The 20,708-nt window shown below is 43.7% G+C and overlaps 1 protein-coding gene across 4 annotated transcripts in view; it reads right to left on the bottom strand.

Moving 5' to 3' along the window:
- Window positions 1–20,708, bottom strand: part of CFAP92 (cilia and flagella associated protein 92 (putative)) — an 84,983-nt gene that overhangs the window by 3,849 nt on the left and 60,426 nt on the right. For 3 of the 4 annotated variants that reach the window (XM_033210868.1, XM_033210867.1, XM_033210866.1), the window contains 3 exons: window positions 2,711–2,875; window positions 1,966–2,172; window positions 238–1,887 (listed from right to left, as the gene is read on the bottom strand). In XM_033210868.1, the coding sequence (XP_033066759.1) occupies window positions 1,570–1,887; window positions 1,966–2,172; window positions 2,711–2,875 (690 nt within the window). In that variant the 3' untranslated portion in view covers window positions 238–1,569. Of the gene's footprint in view, window positions 1–237; window positions 1,888–1,965; window positions 2,173–2,710; window positions 2,876–20,708 lie in introns of those variants that run through there. The other variant, XM_033210869.1, reaches the window with a different exon arrangement.

The following is a 20,708-nucleotide window of genomic DNA, read 5'->3' as shown; positions in this document are numbered from 1 at the left end:
AAAACTGGCCTGTACTCTTGAGGAGAGGATGAATGGTATCTCCAGGCTGTCCCAGCAGGCCTTTGCATTTCTCCAGCCTCCCTTCTGCTGGCGCTTGTAAGATACACCGGGTCCCAGCGTGCTCACTGTGGTGGACTTTAAGCTTTGGTGTGGTCCTTGGGTGGTCTGGAGCTCTAAAATGCCTATTGTGGACATTCCCTTGAGCACAGAGAAAGCGGCCAGCTCTTTTTCCTCCAAGTATATTCCCAATTTACTGTGATGCTGGAAATAGGCAAGGAGGAGATTGGGAACTTGGAGAGCTGAGCTGGCTGAGTGGGGCTGGCCTAAGCATTCTGCCAGGGGTTTGGTAACTAGTTTTTAAAACGGGAAAGTTTCTAAATATTGTGACCATGTAAATAACCTCTCAGTGAAACCTAAAGTTCTGTTTTGTTAATAATAGCAAGGAAGCATTTTGCACAAAATGAAGCATGCATACCTCTGGACAAAAGGCTGCTTGGAGTTTCTTTGCACAGGGGAAGTTTGGGGAGGGGCTGTCAGACCCACCCCCCTTCTAGGCAGACCTCTGGAAGGGGCTTCACTCTAGGCTGGTGGCATGTAAGGCCTCGGTCAGCAGCAAGTTCTCCATTCATCCATCTGGGTTGAAAAGGCCTAGCGACCAGTTCAAGCCTGTCTCTCTCATCTGTAGTTGCTAACTTTTCTTAAGCATGTTGTGGGAAGAGGAGACCCAGCATGTGTTTCTTAAATGATTTCACCAGTGAAACCCCCAGGAGACTTTTGCTGGGAAGGCTGGCAGTGGAGCTCACTAGGAAGCATTCTTACCAAGGAAAAGCCTTGTATTCTTAGGCTAGACAGCTCTCCTAGCTGGAGCCTCCTTGAGAGCCACAGCAGTAACTGTGGGCCTGAGACATGCCCACAGAGAGCAGGTCTCTTCAGGCAACCTGGGAGATCTAGGGCCTACTGGGAAGGGAGGGAGCGAAGTCTAGGCAAATGGAGAAAGTGACATTTTAGCAAACTTGTTAGCACTTCCGTGGAGCTGTGATCAGCTGTCCTTGAGAGTCGAGAAGGAGAGCAAGCCATCATGTTCACCTGACCTAGTTTTCTGGGAGAGGTTTCTCTGGCAGACCTTGTTGTTAGATAGGTTCATGTCTCGTTCTCCCTGAACAAAGGTTCTGGCTCTGTTAACCGACAAGTTTGGATTCGATATTAACCTCTAGATGATCCTGAGATCAATTTTCATAAGCAGGGATAAAGAGGAAGAGGACTTGGAGGGACTGGCGTAGGAAGACCTATGTTTCCTGCCTCCACCTTTCCCCCACAGGAAGAACTGTCAGTATCTTTGCAGCTGGCAGGTCCCAGTGAAGCCCAGAGCCTCTGCCTCCAGCTCTTGGCTGGACACCTAGAGATCAGTCATGGGTAATAGTGTTGAAGCTCAGGAAGCCTTTAGACCTGTCTTCCAACTTTCCCACTTTATAGCCAAGAAACCAGGCCCAGGGCATGAAGGGATTTGCCTGAAGTCACACAAATGTCACACTTGGGACTAGAATCCTGGTCTGAGTTCCAGCCCAACATTCAATCTCTTCTATCAGACCCGTTCTGCATCTTGATTTTAGCATAGAAAGTTTGGTTGATAGCGTAAACAAAATGGGTACCACTGAAGATGCAGAGTGGCACAGAGCTCCTACCTGCCCACGGCATCAGGAGGCCCAGCTTGGCAAAGCTTTGCCTGTTACCTGTTACAGGAGTTGGTGCGGGCGAAGGGGGCAGCTTGAGGAAAGGTGGTGGCTTCTTGTACAGATCAAAGTCCACGTGGTGCCTGTCCCAGCTCCACCGGTCTCGATCCAACACAGGCTCCAGTACGTTAGCAAACAGGGAGTTTTCCTTCCACTCCTAAATTGGGGGAGTAAGTAAATCAGGAGAAAGGTCCCTATGGACACCCCACCTGAGACCCTGCTCTTCCCTGTGGACCTCATTCAGCTCTTTGATGGGTGGCAGCTTGAGATCCTGAAAGCTGCCTTCAGTGTTGCTCTGAAGACCTGTCACTTGGAATCCCCTGGCTGTGAGCCAGGCTTGGCGGGATTTCTTCTGGGCTTTCTTCTCCTCTTCCTTCAAGTCCAGGGGCTCCACCATGGCCGAGAGGTAATCCTGTGAGTACGTGAATCTCTTTCTTGGCTCCTAGAAATGGGGGCAGACAGGTTGGGGTAGAGGGGCTGATAGCAATCTTGGATTTCTTGTAGGAATCAGAAACAGCTGGGGGCATAATCATAGTTCCTGACAACGTAAATAGTGCATTGAGAGGAAATGACTGTGCAGCAGCCCTGTAAGGGTCATATTATCGTCCCCTTTGATGGGAGAAGCCGTTTCCTAAAGTTAATGTGTGCTGGAAGCCTAAACCATGGCTTTCCCTTCTGTTGGTAGCTGCCTTCATAAGCAGCAATCATAAAGTGTACCCCAGAGGTAAGGATGCTACAGTTGTTCTCCTTCATGTACATCTGAGCTTCCATTGAGGATCTCGGGCTCACCCTCAGTGTGGTGGATTCTCGTTTAGTGCGGAATAGAACACCTCTCAACATCTGAGCCTTGTCTACTTCCCCTAGCATGATTGGCTTTCATCTGTACACCTGAGATCCCCCACTGACCTCCAGGCAGGTGTGGTCAGAGGAAAGAATTCATGGGATTTGCAAGCTGCCATCATCCTGTCTGGGTCTCTCACCTTGGCCATCTCTTGATACAGCTCTTTCTTGGCAAGCTCTGTAGAATTCATGGTCTGGATACTATAGTTGTAGATGGCCTTGTTGGCAGGGGCTGAAATTCTAATCACCTTCGCCACGGACTTTGGAGGCTTCTTGCTGACCTGGTAGGCTTCTGTGATATTTTTCTGAAGAAAGAGACACCAGTCACTACCCACACCAGGTCATCCTCACCCCCAACTGCCAGCTCATAGGCAGTGAGATGATCTCTGGGACATAGCTGTGGTGCAGGTATTGATTGATTCCTCAATACTGGTGCTGTTATTTCATCGTAGAACCAGGGCAAAGGGCCACTAGTCCAACCTCTCACTATCCAAAATGGAATTTAAGAAGACCAAAAAATTGAGACCCCTGAGATCACTGTAACTGGAACACACATTATCTGGCCACTCATCTCCCAACCAGCTTGTGATAAAGACAATTTCTGTCTCACATGGTCAGAAGTAGGAGAGTGTGGACGGGATATTACAACCTAAAGCAGCAAGGACTGCCGTCCTTGACCGTGGTTAACTGTCAAGTGTGCGTAAGGAGTATGACCCTCATTCTCTCCAGCAGGCCCAGTATGGAAATGGGAATTCTTCCCTGAACAGAGAGAAATAAGATGGTCTGATGGCTTCCTTTGTGAATGAAAATAGAAATGTGGAAGGAGATAAAAGACAACACAGAAGGCTGGGGGGAAAGGTGGCTGGGACCCAAAACAAGGGAGAACTGTGAAAAGTTACCACTCTAAATTGTTGGGCACTGTGCAGTGTTTCATATGCATATTTCACAGTAATCTTCAGCAAAATACCATCTTTTACCTTGAAATATTTTTTTAGCACAAGATGGTGACCTTAGCTCAAATACAGTGGCTTGACTTTGGAATCTTTGAGGAATTTCTGCACAAGAATACAGAATAATCAGGGGAGGACAAAATCTGCGATTCACACACATGAAAGAACAGACTGTCCAGGCAACAGGGATGCAAGGCAAAGACAGGTCTAGGTCCTCAGACTTTGGAGCACCTGCGAGAAGATTATACTAAGGATGCCATGTAAAGCAAGGATCCTGTCATGGCCCACACAAAACTTCAATCAATATTTCTTGATGGGTCCAGTTTTTTTAGTTGTCCTTAGGTGGGGAGTTGATCTGAGTTTCTCAGTCTGCCATTCCTAGAAGTCCCTGCTCCTTCCAAATCCTAGAATTGGTGAATTACAACCTAGGGGGACAGATTCTTCTTTCCATGTTACTCCTTTCTTACAATTTGAAGTTGAAATTCTGACCTAATGCTTGTTAGAGGGAAAGCAAACAGTGTTCCATAGTTCTTCTGGGTGCCTGAGATTCTCTGCCAACGGGTGACACCTGCAGGATAATTTGGACTCAGAGCAAAAGTCGATGCTAGAGAAGTACGTAACAGTATTAAAAAAAGGCCACAGACTGAACAACTGAAGCTAAATTATTGGAAAAGATGGGCTAAGAATTTAACATAAGAAATTATTTTAAAATAAGAGTGAAGATAGCAATATGAAGCAGAAGTAAGACTAAAAGAAAAAGTATTGAGTATGAAAATAGTTGAAATAGAAGACAAGAGAAAGATATATTGCAGAAGTGATACTGTTGTAGAACGAATGAATGAACTGGAAGATCCACTTGAGATATGCTGTCAGAAAGTAGTCTTGTATAAAAAGATAAAATTAGAAACTGAGCATAGAGGATGGAAATAACATCCCAATAACAGAAGTCCCAAAAGGAGGGGAAAAGTGAGAACAAGAAAATTTGAAGAAATAATGAATGTCAGAAAAGACAAAACTTCCAAGCCTGGGTACACTGTTATTAGTGGGATTTAAGCAAACAAATACAAAGATAAACTCTCAAAGCTTCTAGAGGAAAAGAGCAGGCCACCTGTAAAGAAAAAAGTATCACTTGTGATCAGATCCACAACAGCAACAAGGTAAATTAACTTCAACCTAGAATTTCATATCCAGGCAACCTGTGTAATTGTGAGGGCATATGCTTAGGTTTACAAGGCCTTAGGTTTTACACAAAACCCTCGTTTAAAAACTCTTGGGGCCGGGTGTGATGGCTTATGCCTGTAATCCCAGTACTTTGGGAGGCTGAGGCAGGCAGATCATCTGAGGTCAGGAGTTCGAGACCAGCTTGGCCAACATAGTGAAACCCTTTCCATTCTAAAAAATACAAAAATTAGCTGGGCATGGTGGCACATGTCTGTAGTCCCAGTCACTTGGGAAGCTGAGGCAGGAGAATTGCTTGAACCCAGGAGGTGGTGGTTGCATTGAGCCGAGATCATGCAGCTCTACTCTAGCCTGAGTGACAGAGCGAGACTCCGTCTCAGAAAAACAAACAAACAAAACTCATGGGAGAAAATTCAAAATGGAGGAGGAACATGCAGGAGGATTCAAGGTTAGCAAGTAATGTCCAATATGCTAGTAAAGTTGTCTTAAAAGGACTAGGAAAAAGTAAAATTGCAGAGCCTGAAACTGAAATTCTAGAGACTATAAAAGGGATGGTGTTGTGTGGGTAGGAGATGAGATAAGAGGGATGAGAATGTACTATTTGTCTTACAAAGGGAATATAGTTTTATGAGTTTAACAATTATGAGTTTAACAGTTCAATAGGAATGCCTAACCATATGGTCTTCAGGATAACCACCTTAAAAACAAAGATAGAATGTATAACTTAAGTCCACAGAAGAAAACTTGATCTACCCAAAGAACACAGGAATGGAGGGTTTAAAAGTAGATTAGGTGGCAAAAATGCCTCATCTAACAGTAATTAGTGTTAAGCTTGCCAATTAAGAATCTCAGATTGGATTTTTTTTTTTTTTTTTTTTTGAGACAGAGTTTCGCTCTTGTTGCCCAGGCTGGAGTGGAATGGCACAATCTTGGCTCACTACAACCTCCGCCTTCCAAGATGAAGTGATTGTCCTGCCTCAGCCTCCTAAGTAGCTGGGATTACAGGCGTGTGCCACCACGCCTGGCTAATTTCGTATTTTTAGTAGAGATGGGATTTCACCATGTTCAGGCCGGTCTTGAACGCCTGACCTCAAGAGATCCACCCACTTTAGCCTCCCAAAGTGCTGGGATTACAGGTGTGAGCCACCACACCCAGCCTGGATTTTTTTTTTTTTAAAGCTAACAATATGCTATCTATAAAACTTTCAACACAAAGATACAGGTTTGACAGCTAAAGGGAGACAGCATATACACTAGGTAAAAAGCATCAGAAAACAAAGACAAAAAAGCTGTGTGGCATTCTTAATATCTGCTGAAACAATTCAAGTTAAAAATCTATCAAAAGGGCCAAAAGGATATTGTATATTGAGGACAACAAAAAGGTATAACTTGTAAATATATATGCACCTAGCAGTATAGTCTGAAAATATATTAAGAAACAACTGACAGGATTACAAGAAGAAACAGACATCTATCTAACATCACTGGAGAGCAACCAAGGCAACCAGGATTTGAGAGGCCAAGAATTTGGAGAAAAGGGAAATAATGGTGGTTCCATTTTCTTTTTGCAGTTTTTTCTCAAGGGATTTACTGACTACTAAGTTGCACATGGATAAGGCAGAAATAAGAACGTAAGCAGAAAAAGAAGCTAAGAAGATATTTTGGAAAATGTTGCATTGCTAGGGAAACAAAATTGGATTTCAAAATTGGAAATTGTGCCAAGGAGGAAGGGCCCTGGTACCTCTAGGCCTTCAGTTTAGAATTCAGAAAATCTGTGCTTTAGGAGTAAGGGCAAGCCTGACTCTGATTAAGGAGATTTATCTGTCCTCTGTCTCCTGCTGTATCATCTCTGGAATAAGACATCAAGAGTCTCTACAGTTTTCAATACACTCTTTACCATTTAACAAAAAATAACAGACATGCCAGGAAACAGGATGAAAAGATGGAAAACAAGAAAAAAGAGAGACAATAGAAACAGACCCCAGGTAATCCAGATGTTGGAAGTATCAGACAAGAACATTAAACTAGTCTGGACATGGTGGCTCATGCCTGTAATCGCAGCACTTGGGGAGGCTGAGGTGGGTGAATCACCTGAGGTGAGGAGTTAGAGACCAGCCTAACCAACATGGTGAGACCCTGTTTCTACTAAATATACAGAAATTAGCTGGGCGTGGTGGTAGGTACCTGTAGTCCCAGCTACTCGGAAGGCTGAGGCAGGGAGAATTGCTTGAACCCAGGAGGCAGAGGTTGCAGTGAGCCAACTGCACTCTAGCCTGGGCGACAGAGCGAGACTCCATCTCAAGAAAAAAATAATAATAATAATAATTATGATTAATCAAAATAAATGAAAATGAGAATTTCACCAGACACCTGGAACCTATAGGAAAAGTAAATGGAAATCATAGAATTGAAGAAATCATCATTAAAGTTAAGATCCAGTAGATGGGTTTAATTGCAGCTTGGACACAGTGTTGGGGAAAAGCTGAATGTTGGGGAAAAAGGCTGAGACAGGGCTTGCATGTCTGACATAATGTAAAAGAGTCTTGGAACATGTCTGGGATCCAGGGTCTAAAACCCCTTGTGGCCTTTGGATCACCAAGCTCTGTGCCAAAGGGTGGAAGGCTGCCCTGCTGCACCACAGTGTAAACCCAGGGCACAAGCCACAAGGGCACGTCTTGGAGAATCCAGGGCTCAGGTCATAAAACCCCTCGTGGCCGCTTTAATGTGTCTAGACTTGCTGGCACCTTGCTTCTAGCACTCTGAGGCTCATAGATTGATTGTATCTTAAACTAGAAGAACATGTTTCCCATTATCTTAAGTAGCAGAACATGTTCCATATGCTTCAGAGGAAATGCTAAACCGTCACAGCTGTAGATCATGCACTTGATACATTGCTTTCTTTCAAACCCCACATCCTCACCATCTGCTTTGATCACCAGTAAGTAGTGTAGGCTTCCAGAGCTCAGGGCCTTCACAGCCTCCATACTAGTGTTGGCCCCTGGTCCCATTTTATGCACTCTGGTCTCATTCCTTTGACTCTGCCAGATTTCCTAGCCCCCAACGCCTGGTGTTGGGTCTGATCACCCCAACATTCCTGGCTCCCAATGTGAGGTGATGAAGACCCCAGCAAAGGAATGCTAGATGTGTGAAAGCAGAGGATGCATAATCAGAGGACACCTAAGGATGACTGAAAGAAGCTCAGGAAAGCTGAGGGCTCAGAAGAACCAGGGTAACAATGGGACAAAGTGAAAGCAAACATTCTGCTTATTTGAATTTCTTAAGGCATTTATTACGAAGAGGTGGAGTGAAAGTTAGTACTCAGAATTTGTTATCACTCTTTAGTACAGTAGAACAGTTTTGCCCATGGTTTCTGGAACAAGGGACTATGGAGTTGGATGAAAGGGAGAGAATTGGCAGAGATTTTAAAAAGGGATATAAAGATGGAGCAAAAATTCCAGTTTCCATTTGGTCAATGTGGGCGCTAATAAAGGCAGCTCTTGAGCCATTTCAAACAGATAGGGCAGATTCAGGTGAGGAAGAGGAGGACGAGTGCGAAAAACTAACTTCAGATTCTGAATGTGAGAAGCAAAAAACCAGAAGAGGTTTATGAAAAGAAGGAGAAACTGAAAAAGGTATATTTTACTAGCTTGTCGGCTCTGCCTGCTGAATTCAGTGAATGGCCACCTCCTCCCTCTCCCCTTAATGAAAATGAATTAGCTGAAAAACGTACTGCTCCTGTAGTTACAACATTAAAACCTGGAGCAATTGGTGGTGCTATACAAAATTCTATTCAAAAAGCTAGAGCTGAGGGAGACCTTGAAACATGGCAATTTCCGGTTACTATAACCCAGGAAGGAGGACAGAATATAGCCAATTGGACCACTTTTCTTTATAAGTTATTAAAGAAATTTAAGGAAGCCATTAGTCAATATGGGCCAAATTCTCCTTTTGTGCAAACTTTATTTAAAAATGTGGCTCTTGATAATAAGTTAATACCGTATGATTGGGATACTTTAACAAAATCTGTTCTCACTCCATCTCAGTATTTACAGTTTAAAACTTGGTGGGCGGATGAAGCTCAGACTCAGGCAAGGGAAAACAAGTGAAGCCACCTGTGCCTGTTTGCTTTGAACAGTTCATGGGAATTGGCCCTAATTGGGGTCGATTAGAAAATCAGTCAGTACCGGAGGACGTCGCCATTGTTCAGTTGCACACTCTGTGCTTACAGGCATGGGAAAGGATAAATGTTACAGGGAAAAATATCCTTCTTTTAGTTCTGTCTGACAGGGACCTAAAGAACCATATATTGATTTTATTGCTCGGCTCCAAGAGGCTGTGTATAAAACCATAACTGATGAACAGCTCAGGATGTTGCAATACAGCTTCCTACATACAATAATGCTAATGCAGTGTCAAACTGCTGTTAGACCTCTGACAGGGAAGCCTCATTTAGCTGAATATATTAAGGCTTGTGATGGCATTGGGGGTAACTTACATAAGGCTACTCTTTTAGCTCAGGCTATGGCTGGATTGAAAGCAGGAAAGAATATGCCCCGTTTCTCAGGCTCTTATTTCAATTGTGGGCAATTTGGACACACAAAAAAGGAATGTAGAAAAGGAAATCAAAAGGCAAAAACTACCATCAATCAACAGAAAAGGCCCGGTGTATGCCCCCAGTGTAAGAAAGGCAATCACTGGGCAAATCAGTGTCATTCTAAATTTAGCAAAGATGGACAACCTCTTTCGGGTAACGGGAAGAGGGGCCCGCCTCAGGTCCCTCAACAAACCGAGGCATATCCGGCACAGCCAGTGCCCTTACAAACATACAATTGTCCCCTGCCACAGTAGGCAGTGCTGCTATAGACCTCTGCAGCACAATTCCCATCTCCTTACTTCCTGGGGAGCCACCAAAGAAGGTCCCCACAGGCGTTAGGGGACCCTTACCTTCAGGAACAGTCGATCTATTACTTGGTCTAGTTTAAGAGGTGTCACTGTGCATATGGGAATAATTGACTCTGATTATACCAGAGAAATTCAATTAGTTGGCTGGGCGTGGTGGCTCACGCCTGTAATCCCAGCACTTTGGGAGGCCGAGGTGGGCAGATCACGAGGTACGGAGATCGAGACCATCCTGGCTAACACGGTGAAACCCTGTCTCTACTAAAAATACAAAAAAATTATTCGGACGTGGTGGTGGGTACCTGTAGTCCCAGCTCTTAGGGAGGCTGAGGCAGAAGAATGGCGTGAACCCAGGAGGCAGAGCTTGCAGTGAGCCGAGATCACGCCACTGCACTCCAGCCTGGGCAACAGAGCAAGACTCCGTCTCAAAAAAAAAAAAAAAGAAATTCAATTAGTTAGTTCTTCAACTCCATGGTCTGCCTCCCCAGGAGAAAGAATTGCTTAGTTATTGTTGTTACCTTACACAAAACTAGGAAGCAGCACAATGAAAAGAACAGGCTTTGGTAGTACTAATCCAGCAGGAAAGGCTGTATATTGGGTTAATCAAGTGTCTGACAGAAGACCTATTTGGGTGAAAGGATTTTGGAAGTACTAGTAGATACTGGAGCTGATGTCTCTATTACAGCTTTAAATCAATGGCCCAACACTGGCCCAAACAAAAGACTTCCATGGGTATTGTTGGCATAGGGACTGCTTCAGAAGTTTTTCGAAGTTCCTTGATTTTACCATGTCAAGGGCCGGATGGCCAGGAAGGAACAATTCAACCTATTATTACACCTATTCCTGTCAATTTATGGGGTAGAGACTTATTGCAACAATGCGGTGCCCACCAAACATCTGAAGATCTGTTATGAGCCACAGCATCTAGTGGACCCACCTGTACAGTACAAATTGAAGGCTTAAAGATTGCTTTTTGCTATACTGTTGCACAAGAAGGATAAGCCTCGATTTGCTTTCTCTGTGCCTTCTGTTAGAAGGGGCCTGTTTCTCATTATCAGTGGAAAGTTTTACCCCATGGTAATTAACCAAAGAGGCAGAAGCTGAGTTACAGCTTGTAGAACAAATGCTTCAGCAATGGTATGCCTCCCAGCTATGGCAACAAAAGTTTTTGCTTCTGTTTCACTAGATTTACTAACGTGGGGTTGAGGGTATGCTTGTGTTTTTGCAGGACATGAACAAACCGTATGGGTGCCCTCAAGATGTGTACGACCATGGAACAGGAGACTGGAGGGACCCATGGATCCCAACCATGGACCGGGTTCCCCCAGTACGAGCCATGAGCCAGTTGAATCTGAATGCAAAGATGGAACAAGGACCGACTGGAATCACACTGACATCAACCCCCATAACATGGGGACAGATCAAGAAAACCACACAGGAAGCTGAGAAACTGCTGGAGCACCAGGGTTTCACCTTTTGCTGGAACTCAGAGGTACAATAGATGCTTAACGGACCAATGCTTTCTGACTGAGCTCCTCTCTACCCTGAATACAAGAGACCCTAATAGGCAGGAATATCATCGTCCCTATTCAGCATGAAGAAGTTGCAGAAGACGGACCTTCATCCTTCTGCAACCCTTAGGATTAAGGGTCCTCTTGTAAAAGGGAAAGGAGAAATATGTAAGAAGCATTCAAACCAGAGTGACTGCATTTTGAATAAGGGCTAAGAAAAATGAAGCTGAATCACCAACCGGCAATTAAGGGTGGCACACCCCGCAATTGCCTTGCTCAATTAATTTAAAAACAAAGAGAGAGCCAGGCGCAGTGGCTCAAGCCTGTAATCCCAGCACTTTGGGAGGCTGAGACGGGCGGATCACGAGGTCAGGAGATCAAGACCATCCTGGCTAACACGGTGAAACCCCGTCTCTACTAAAAATACAAAAAACTAGCCGGGCAAGGTGGCGGGCGCCTGTAGTCCCAGCTACTCCGGAGGCTGAGGCAGGAGAATGGCGTAAACCGGGAGGCAGAGCTTGCAGTGAGCTGAGATCCGGCCACTGCACTCCAGCCCGGGCGACAGAGCAAGACTCCGTCTCAACAACAACAAAAAATAATAATAAAAAAATAAAAATAAAAACAAAAAGAGGACCTTTTGGATTCAAAGTTGTGTTCAGCCACCTTTTATGCTAGCAATAGGGAATGTTACTCTTAAATGCATTCTGGAGGGCAAAGATGAAAATCTCACCCTTGATATTGTAAAACTAAAAGAGTAGATTTTTGAAGCCTGTCAGGCTCACTTAGCCCTGCTCCCTGGAACTGATATTTTGAACAAGACAGCCAATGGGTTGTCCACAATCGTCTTAAATGGATGAAGGCCATTGAAAGCTCTACACTTGCAGATTTTGTTCTAATAATTATGTGTTTGTGCTGTCTCCTTTTAGTCTGCAGATGCAGAAGCCACCTCTGGAGAGAAAGCTGCCATCGAGAACAAGCAATGATAGCTGTGGCGGTTTTACAAAAAAAGAAAAGGGGGCATGTTGGGGAAAAGCTGAGTGTTGGGAAAAAAGCTGAGGCTGGACTTGCATGTCTGATATATTGTAAAAGAGTCTTGGAACATGCCTGGGGTCCAGGTTCTAAAACCCCTCATGGCCTTTGGAACACCAAGCTCTGTGCCAAAGGGTGGAAGGCAGCCCTGCCACACCACAGTCTGAGCCCAGGGCATAAAACTCCTCATGGCGCCAGGCATGGTGGCTCATGCCTGTAATCCCAGCCAGCACTTTGGGAGGCTGAGACGGGCGGATCACGAGGTCAGGAGATCAAGACCATCCTGGCTAACACGGTGAAACCCCGTCTCTACTAAAAATACAAAAAACTAGCCGGGCAAGGTGGCGGGCGCCTGTAGTCCCAGCTACTCCGGAGGCTGAGGCAGGAGAATGGCGTAAACCCGGGAGGCAGAGCTTGCAGTGAGCTGAGATCCGGCCACTGCACTCCAGCCCGGGCGACAGAGCAAGACTCCGTCTCAACAACAACAAAAAATAATAATAAAAAAATAAAAATAAAAACAAAAAGAGGACCTTTTGGATTCAAAGTTGTGTTCAGCCACCTTTTATGCTAGCAATAGGGAATGTTACTCTTAAATGCATTCTGGAGGGCAAAGATGAAAATCTCACCCTTGATATTGTAAAACTAAAAGAGTAGATTTTTGAAGCCTGTCAGGCTCACTTAGCCCTGCTCCCTGGAACTGATATTTTGAACAAGACAGCCAATGGGTTGTCCACAATCGTCTTAAATGGATGAAGGCCATTGAAAGCTCTACACTTGCAGATTTTGTTCTAATAATTATGTGTTTGTGCTGTCTCCTTTTAGTCTGCAGATGCAGAAGCCACCTCTGGAGAGAAAGCTGCCATCGAGAACAAGCAATGATAGCTGTGGCGGTTTTACAAAAAAGAAAAGGGGGCATGTTGGGGAAAAGCTGAGTGTTGGGAAAAAAGCTGAGGCTGGACTTGCATGTCTGATATATTGTAAAAGAGTCTTGGAACATGCCTGGGGTCCAGGTTCTAAAACCCCTCATGGCCTTTGGAACACCAAGCTCTGTGCCAAAGGGTGGAAGGCAGCCCTGCCACACCACAGTCTGAGCCCAGGGCATAAAACTCCTCATGGCGCCAGGCATGGTGGCTCATGCCTGTAATCCCAGCCAGCACTTTGGGAGGCTGAGGCGGGCGGATCACGAGGTCAGGAGATCCTGGCAAACATGGTGAAACCCCATCTCTACTAAAAATACAAAAAAATTAGCCAGGTGTGGTGGCAGGTGCCTGTAGTCCCAGCTTCTAGGGAGGCTGAGGCAGGAGAATGGTGTGAACCCAGGAGGCAGTGGAGCTTGCAGTGAGCTGAGATCGCACCACTGCACTCTAGCCTGGGCGACAGAGCGAGATTCCATCTCAAAAAAAAAACAACTCCTCGTGGCTTGGATGGAATCCAGGGCTCAGGGCATAAAACCCCTCGTGGCCTCTGGAGTGTGTCTAGACTTGCTGGCTCCTTGCTTCTAGCACTCCCAGGCTCATAGATCGATTGTATCTTTTTTTTTTTTTTTTTTGAGACGGAGTTTGCTCTTGTTGCCCAGGCTGGAATGCAATGGCGTGATCTCGGCTCACCACAGCCTCCGCCCCCTGGGCTCAAGTGATTCTCCTGCCTCAGCCTCCCAAGTAGCTGGGATTACAGTCATGCACTACCATGCCCGGCTCATTTTGTGATTTTTTTAGCAGAGACATGGTTTCTCCATGTTGGTCAGGCTAGTCCCGAACTCCTGACCTCAGGTGATCCACCTGCCTCGGCCTCCCAAAGTGCTGGGATTACAAGTGTGAGCCACTGCACCCAACTGATTGTATCTTAAACTAGAAGAACATGTTTGCCATTATCTCAAGTAGCAGAACATTTTCCATTTGCTTCAAAGAAATTGCTAAACTGTCACAGCTGTAGATCATGCGCTGATACACTGCTTTCTTTCAACTCCCACATCCTCACCACCTGCTTCTTTGATCACCAATAAATAATGTGGGCTTCCAGAACTTGGGGCCTTCACAGCCTCTGTATTAGCATTGGCCCCCTGGTCCCACTTTATGCACTCTTGTCTTGTCTCATTCCTTTATGAGAATGAGAACTCTGCTGGACTTTGTGGCCCCCACGGCCTGGTGTTGGGTCTGATCACCCCAACACACAGCAGGGGATACGATTAGTGATTTAGCAAAACAGCAGTCTCCAACCTTTTTGGCACCAGGGACTGGTTTCGTGGAAGACAGTTTTTCCACGGCCAGTGGGAGAAGGTTGTATGGGCATGGTTTGGGGATGAAACTGTTCCACCTCAGCTCATCAGGCATTGGTTAGAGTCTCATAAGGAACATGCAACCTAGATCCCTTGCATGTTCAGTTCACAATAGCATTCACACTCCTATGAGAATCTAATGCCACCACTGATGTGACAGGAGGCAGAGCTCAGGTGGTAATGCTCACTTGCCCACTGCTCACCTTCTGTTGTGCCACCCAGTTTCTAACAGGCCTTAAACTGCTACCGGTCCATAGCCTGGGGGTTGGGGAACCCTGCATCAGAAGATATATTGGTTGAAAATAATCAGATTGAAGGACAAAAAGGAGAAAAAAAGACTGTAAAATAAAAAGTGTGAGATGTATAAATAATATCAGATGCAGATCATGGTGAAAATATCTAACATTGGAGTCCCAGGAGGAGAGGGAGAGAAGATGAATATAAGTAACATCTGAAGAGAAATACTGTCTTAGAACTTTTAAAACTTAAAACAAGCTACAGATTTAACAAGTTCTAGAAACCCATGGCAGGTTAAATACAAAGAAAAACATGCCTATGAGCATCACAATAAAACTGCCGAAAACCAAAGAAAAGAAAAAAAATTTAAGCAGCCAGAGACAGCCAAATTATCTTCAAAAGAACAAAACTGGTTGGCAGCTGACCAACAGAAACAATGGAAGTCAGAGGACAAGGGAATGATGTCTTTAAGGTGTTAATAGCTGCCAAGCTAGAATTCTAAACCCAGGAAAAATACCCAAAAAATCTAACCACAGAAAAATTAATTGGTACTCACAAATACTTCTGAACACTGAAACAATGAAAAGACAAGTCACAGACTGGGAAAAGAGACACATCTAACAACTCATATTTGAATAACAGTAAAACACTGTCCATTAGAAAAATACAACGATTTATTTTAAATGGAGAAAATATATAAATTTGAACAAGCACTTTATAAAAGGTGCTCAACATTATTCAGAGAGAGAGACATTAAAGCCTGAATGTGGCTGGGCATGGTGGCTCATGCCTGTAATCCCAGCACTTCGGGAGGCTGAGGCAGGTGAATCACCTGAGGTCAGGAGTTCAAGACCAGCCTGGACAATATGGTGAAACCCTGTCTCTACTAAAAGTACAAAAATTAGCCAGGCATGGTGGCACACACCTGTAGTCCCAGCCACTCAGGAGGCTGAGGCAGGGAGAATTGCTTGAACCTGGGAGGCAGAGGTTGCAGTGAGCTGAGATCACACCACTGCACTTCAGCCTGGGTGACAGGGCAAGATGCCATCTCAAAAACAACAAGAAACCTGAATGTAATACCAGTATACCTCACCTGAGCAGTGAACATAAAACCAAATCTAGCCACATATGCATGATGATTATACATGAAGAAGTGAGATTTATCCCAGGAATCCAAGGCTGGTTTAACATGCAAATATGAAATAATGTAGCATACCATATTAATAATGAACAAAAACCACATGATCACAATATTTGCATTCAACAAAAGCATTTTTTTTTGTTAAATGCATCTATTTTCACAAAATTTTCACAATTTAATTTTTAAAATGCATATATTGGTACTCACAAATACTTCTGGAAAAAGTATTTAACAAATATCCAACATCTATTCATACTGAACTCTCAACAAACTAAGATTAGAAGGGAACTTCCTTGACCTGATAAAGGGCATCTCTCAAAAATCTGCAGTTAATGTCCAACTTAATGGTAAAAGCCTGAATACTTTCTCCCCAAGATGACAAGCAAGGCAAGCATGTCTGCTCTCACCACTCCTCTTCAACACTGCACTTTATACCGGACATTCTAGACAATGCAAAGGGAGAAACAGAGGGAAAAACAGAAGGAAGAAAAGAGTAAGGAAAGCAAGTGTTATGGACTGAATGTCTTCACACTCAAATTCCTCTATTGAAGCTGTAACCCCCAGTCTGGCTCTATTTGGAGTAGGGAAGTAATTAAGGTTAAATGAGGTCATAAGGTTGGGCCCAGATCTGATAGGATTAGTGTCTTTGTAAGAAGAGACATCAGAGGATGGGCGAGGTGGCCCACACCTGTAATCCCAGCACTTTGGTAGGCCAAGGTGGGCGGATCACAAGGTCAGGAGATCGAGACCAGTGTGGCCAACATGGCAAAACCCTATCTCTACTAAAAATACAAAAATTAGCTGGGTGTGGTGGTGTGTGTTTGTCATCCCAGCTACTCGGGAGGCTGAGGCAGGAGAATGGCTTGAACCCAGGAGGCGGAGATTGCAGTGAGCCAAGATTGCGCCACTGTGCCACTGCACCCCAGCTTGGCAACAGAGTGAGACTCTGTCTTAAAAAAAAAAAAAAAAAAAAAAAGAGAGACATTAGAGATCTCTCCTTTCTCTCCATTCACACACAACAAAGAGATCATGAGTACACAGCAAGATGGTGGCCACCTACAAGCCAAGAGAAAAGGCCTCAGAATTAAACCGACCTTGCCAGACTCTTAGTTTTAGACGTTCCAGCCTCCAGAATAGTGAGGAAATAATTTTCTGTTGTTTGAACCTCCGAGCTTATGACAGCCCAGGCAGAAGGAAAGGTAGGAAGGAAGAGTATCCAGATTGGAAAGGAAAATGACCTTTCTTCACAGATGACGTGATCCAGTTCAAAAGGTTGTAGGATACCAGATCAATGTACAAAAATTAATTCTATTTCTATATTATGGAAACAATACAGAAAGTAATTCAATTCATAGCACCATTAATTTCACGAAAGAAGTGCAAGAGTTGCACATTGAGAACTACAGAAATTGCTGAGGAAAACTGAACACGTAAATAACAGCAGAGACATTACATGTTCATAAATTGGCAACCCCAAAATTGTTAAGTTGGCAGTTTTTCCCAAATCAATCTATAGATTCAGTAAAATCCCTACCGGGCATGGTGGTTCACGCCTGTAATCCCAGCACTTTGGGAGGCTGAGACGGGCGGATCACAAGGTCAGGAGATCAACACCATCCTGGCTAACACGGTGAAACCCCGTCTCTACCAAAAAAAAAAAATTAGCCAGGTGTGGTGGCGGGTGCATGTAGTCCCAGCTACTTGGGAGGCTGAGGCAGGAGAATGGCGTGAACCCAGGAGACCGAGCTTGCAGTGAGCCAAGATCACACCACTGCACTCCAGCCTGGGCGACAGAGGGAGACTCCATCTCGAAAAAATAAATAAATAAAATCCCTATGAAATTCCTATAGAATTTTTTACAGAAATTGGCAAGCTGATCTTAAAATATATGTGGAAATGCAAAGGACCCAAAGTAGTCAAAGCAATTGTGAAAAAGAACAAAGTTAAAGGACTTACAAAATCCAACTAACTAACTATAATTAAAGTCATCAAGACAATGTGTTGCTGGTATATGGAGAGGTATATAAGTTAATGGAACATAGTTTAGAACTCAGATATAAACTCTTACATTTATGGTCAATTCTTGACAAAGGTGCTAAGTCAATCCAATGGGGGAATAGCTAGTCTTTGCAAGAAATGATGTGAGGACAACTGGATATCCATATGCAAAAAGATTAATTTACACCCTTACATTGGACCTCAAAAAAAATGGTTCACAGATCTAAATGTGCGAGTTAAGAGTAAGTGTAAGAGAAAGGATATGAAATGATCTTTGTAACTTTAAGCAGAGTCCTTAGCTATAACACCAAAAGCATGATTGCTAAAAGAAAAAACACAAATTGGAATTTATCAAAATTTAGAGCTTTTATACTTCAAAAGTTTTTTCTTACACCATTAAGAAAAAAAGACAAGCCACAAATATGGAGAAAATATTTGCAAATCATATTTCCCATTAAGTACTTGTATCCAGAATATATAACAACTCAACAATAAAAAGACAACTTGATTTTAAAATGGATAAATGATACAAACAGAGGACCAGGCATAGTGGCTCATAATTGTAATCCCAGCACTTCAGGTAGCCAAGGTGGGAGGATTGCCTGAGCCCAAAGGGTTCAAGATCAGCCTGGGTAACAGTGAGACCCTGTCTCAATTTGAAAAAAGAGATTAATTCAAAAAGATACAAATATAGATTACATCAAAGGAGCTTTATTAATTCCTTAATTCCTTATTAATTCCTTAATTAATAAGCACGTTAAAAGATATCTAACATCGTCAGTTATTATAAAATGCAAATTAAAATCATGAGAGACACTAGAATGGCTATAATCAAAAGGACTGATAAGAAATGTTTGTATGAATGTGGAGAAACTAGAACCCTCTTGCATTGCTGGTAGGGATGTTAAGATTGTGCAACTACACTGTAAAAACTGCTTTTCTTACAATGTAATTTCTTAAAATCATAAATATAAACCTACCTATATGACAGCAATTCCACTCCTAGGTTCTACCCAAGAGAAATGAAAACATATTTTCACATAATGATTTGTATGCAAATGTTCATAGAAGCAATATTTATAATAGCCCCAAGCAAGAAATAATAGTAATTCCAAAAAGTGGTGAATGGATAAATATGGTACATCAATTCAATGGAATAATATTCAGCAATAAAAAAGGAACATACTGCTGATATATTCAGGAACATGGATGACCCTCAGAAACTTTATGCTCAGTGTAAGAAGCCAGACACAAAAATTTACATAATTATATGGTTCCAATTACCTGAAATATTCAGACAAGGCAAATCTATCAAGACAGAAAGCAGATCAGTGGTTATGTGGGACTAAGAATGGAGCAGAGACTGACTGTAAACTAGCATGAGAATACTTTTTGTGGGGATGGAAATGTTCTAAAACTGGATTGTGATGATGGTGTTATAACTATAAATTTACTAAAAACTATTTATATATACTTATAATGAGTGAATTTTATGGTATGTAAATTGTATCTCAAGGTGTAAAAATGTGAAAAAATTAAATTATGGGTGGGTTTCAATTATTATAGTATGAATAGGAAATTTAAAGCCATTTTAGAGTAGCCATATCTAAGATAATAGGAACATGATTTTTTAAAAAGCTGGAACAATACTTACAAGCGATTTCAGCAAATTTACAAGAGATGGGGGCTAGTAAATAAATTGTATACTACTATATTATAAAATTGTCTATAATATTGCATTTTTTTTGAGACGGAGTCTCACTTTGTCACCCAGGCTGGAGTGCAGTGGCGCGATCTCGGCTCACTGCAACCTCCGCCTCCCAGGTTCACGCCATTCTCCTGCCTCAGCCTCCCGAGTAGCTGGGACTACAGACACCTGCCACCAAACCTGGCTAATTTTTTCGTATTTTTAGTAGAGATGGGGTTTCACTGTGTTCGCCAGGATGGTCTTGATCTTACCTCATGATCCGCCTGCCTCAGCCTCCCAAAGTGCTGGGATTACAGGTGTGAGCTACTGTGCCTGGCCCTTTAAAAACCCACCCTTGTGGCTGGGCATGGTAGCTCACACCTGTAATCCCAGCTCTTTGGGAGGCCGAGGTGGGTGGATCACTAGAGGTCAGGAGTTCGAGACCAACCTGGGCAACATGGCGAAACCCCATCTCTACTAAAAATACAAAAATTAGCCAGGCATGGTGGTTGTGCCTGTAATCCTAGCTACTCAGGAGGTTGAGGCAGGAGAATCGCTTGAGCCTGGGAGGCAGGTACTGCAGTGAGCCGAGATCATGCCACTACACTCCAGCCTGGGCAACAGAGCAAGACCATCTCAAAAATAAAAATAAATTTAAAATGCTTCCATATTATGTGGCATTAACAAAATTATATTAACCCATGAAATGAATATATATTCTTGTATATATCTTAAGTGCACTGAGAGGTAGGATAAGGAAGACTGCAAATACTCTCAATATTGTTTGACTTTTTTTGTTTGTTTGAGACAGGGTCTCATTCTGTCGCTCTGAGTGCTGGAATGCAGTGGTGCAATCTCAGCTCACTGCAACCTTACCTCCCAGGTTCAAGTGATTCTCCTGCTTCAGCCTTCCAAGTAGCTGAGATTACAGGTGCACACCACCACATCTAGCTAATTTTTGTATTTTTAGTAGAGACAGGGGTTTTGCCATGTTGGCCAGGCTGGTCTTGAACTCCTGGCCTCAAGGGATCTGCCTGCCTCAACCTCCCAAAATGCTGGGATTACAGGCATGAGGCACTGTGCCCCGCATTGAGACAGGGTCTCGCTCTGCCATCCAGGCTGGAATGTAATGGCGTGATCTCGGCTCACTGCAACCTGTGCTTCCCAGGCTCAAGCCACAGCCTCCTGAGTAGCTAGGACTACAGGTACATGCCACCATGCCCAGCTAATTT

The sequence above is a fragment of the Trachypithecus francoisi genome, unplaced genomic scaffold (assembly GCF_009764315.1).
Source record: "Trachypithecus francoisi isolate TF-2019V2 unplaced genomic scaffold, Tfra_2.0 Lachesis_group0, whole genome shotgun sequence".
Taxonomy (NCBI): domain Eukaryota; kingdom Metazoa; phylum Chordata; class Mammalia; order Primates; family Cercopithecidae; genus Trachypithecus; species Trachypithecus francoisi.
This window is presented reverse-complemented; position numbering and strand designations above follow the sequence as displayed.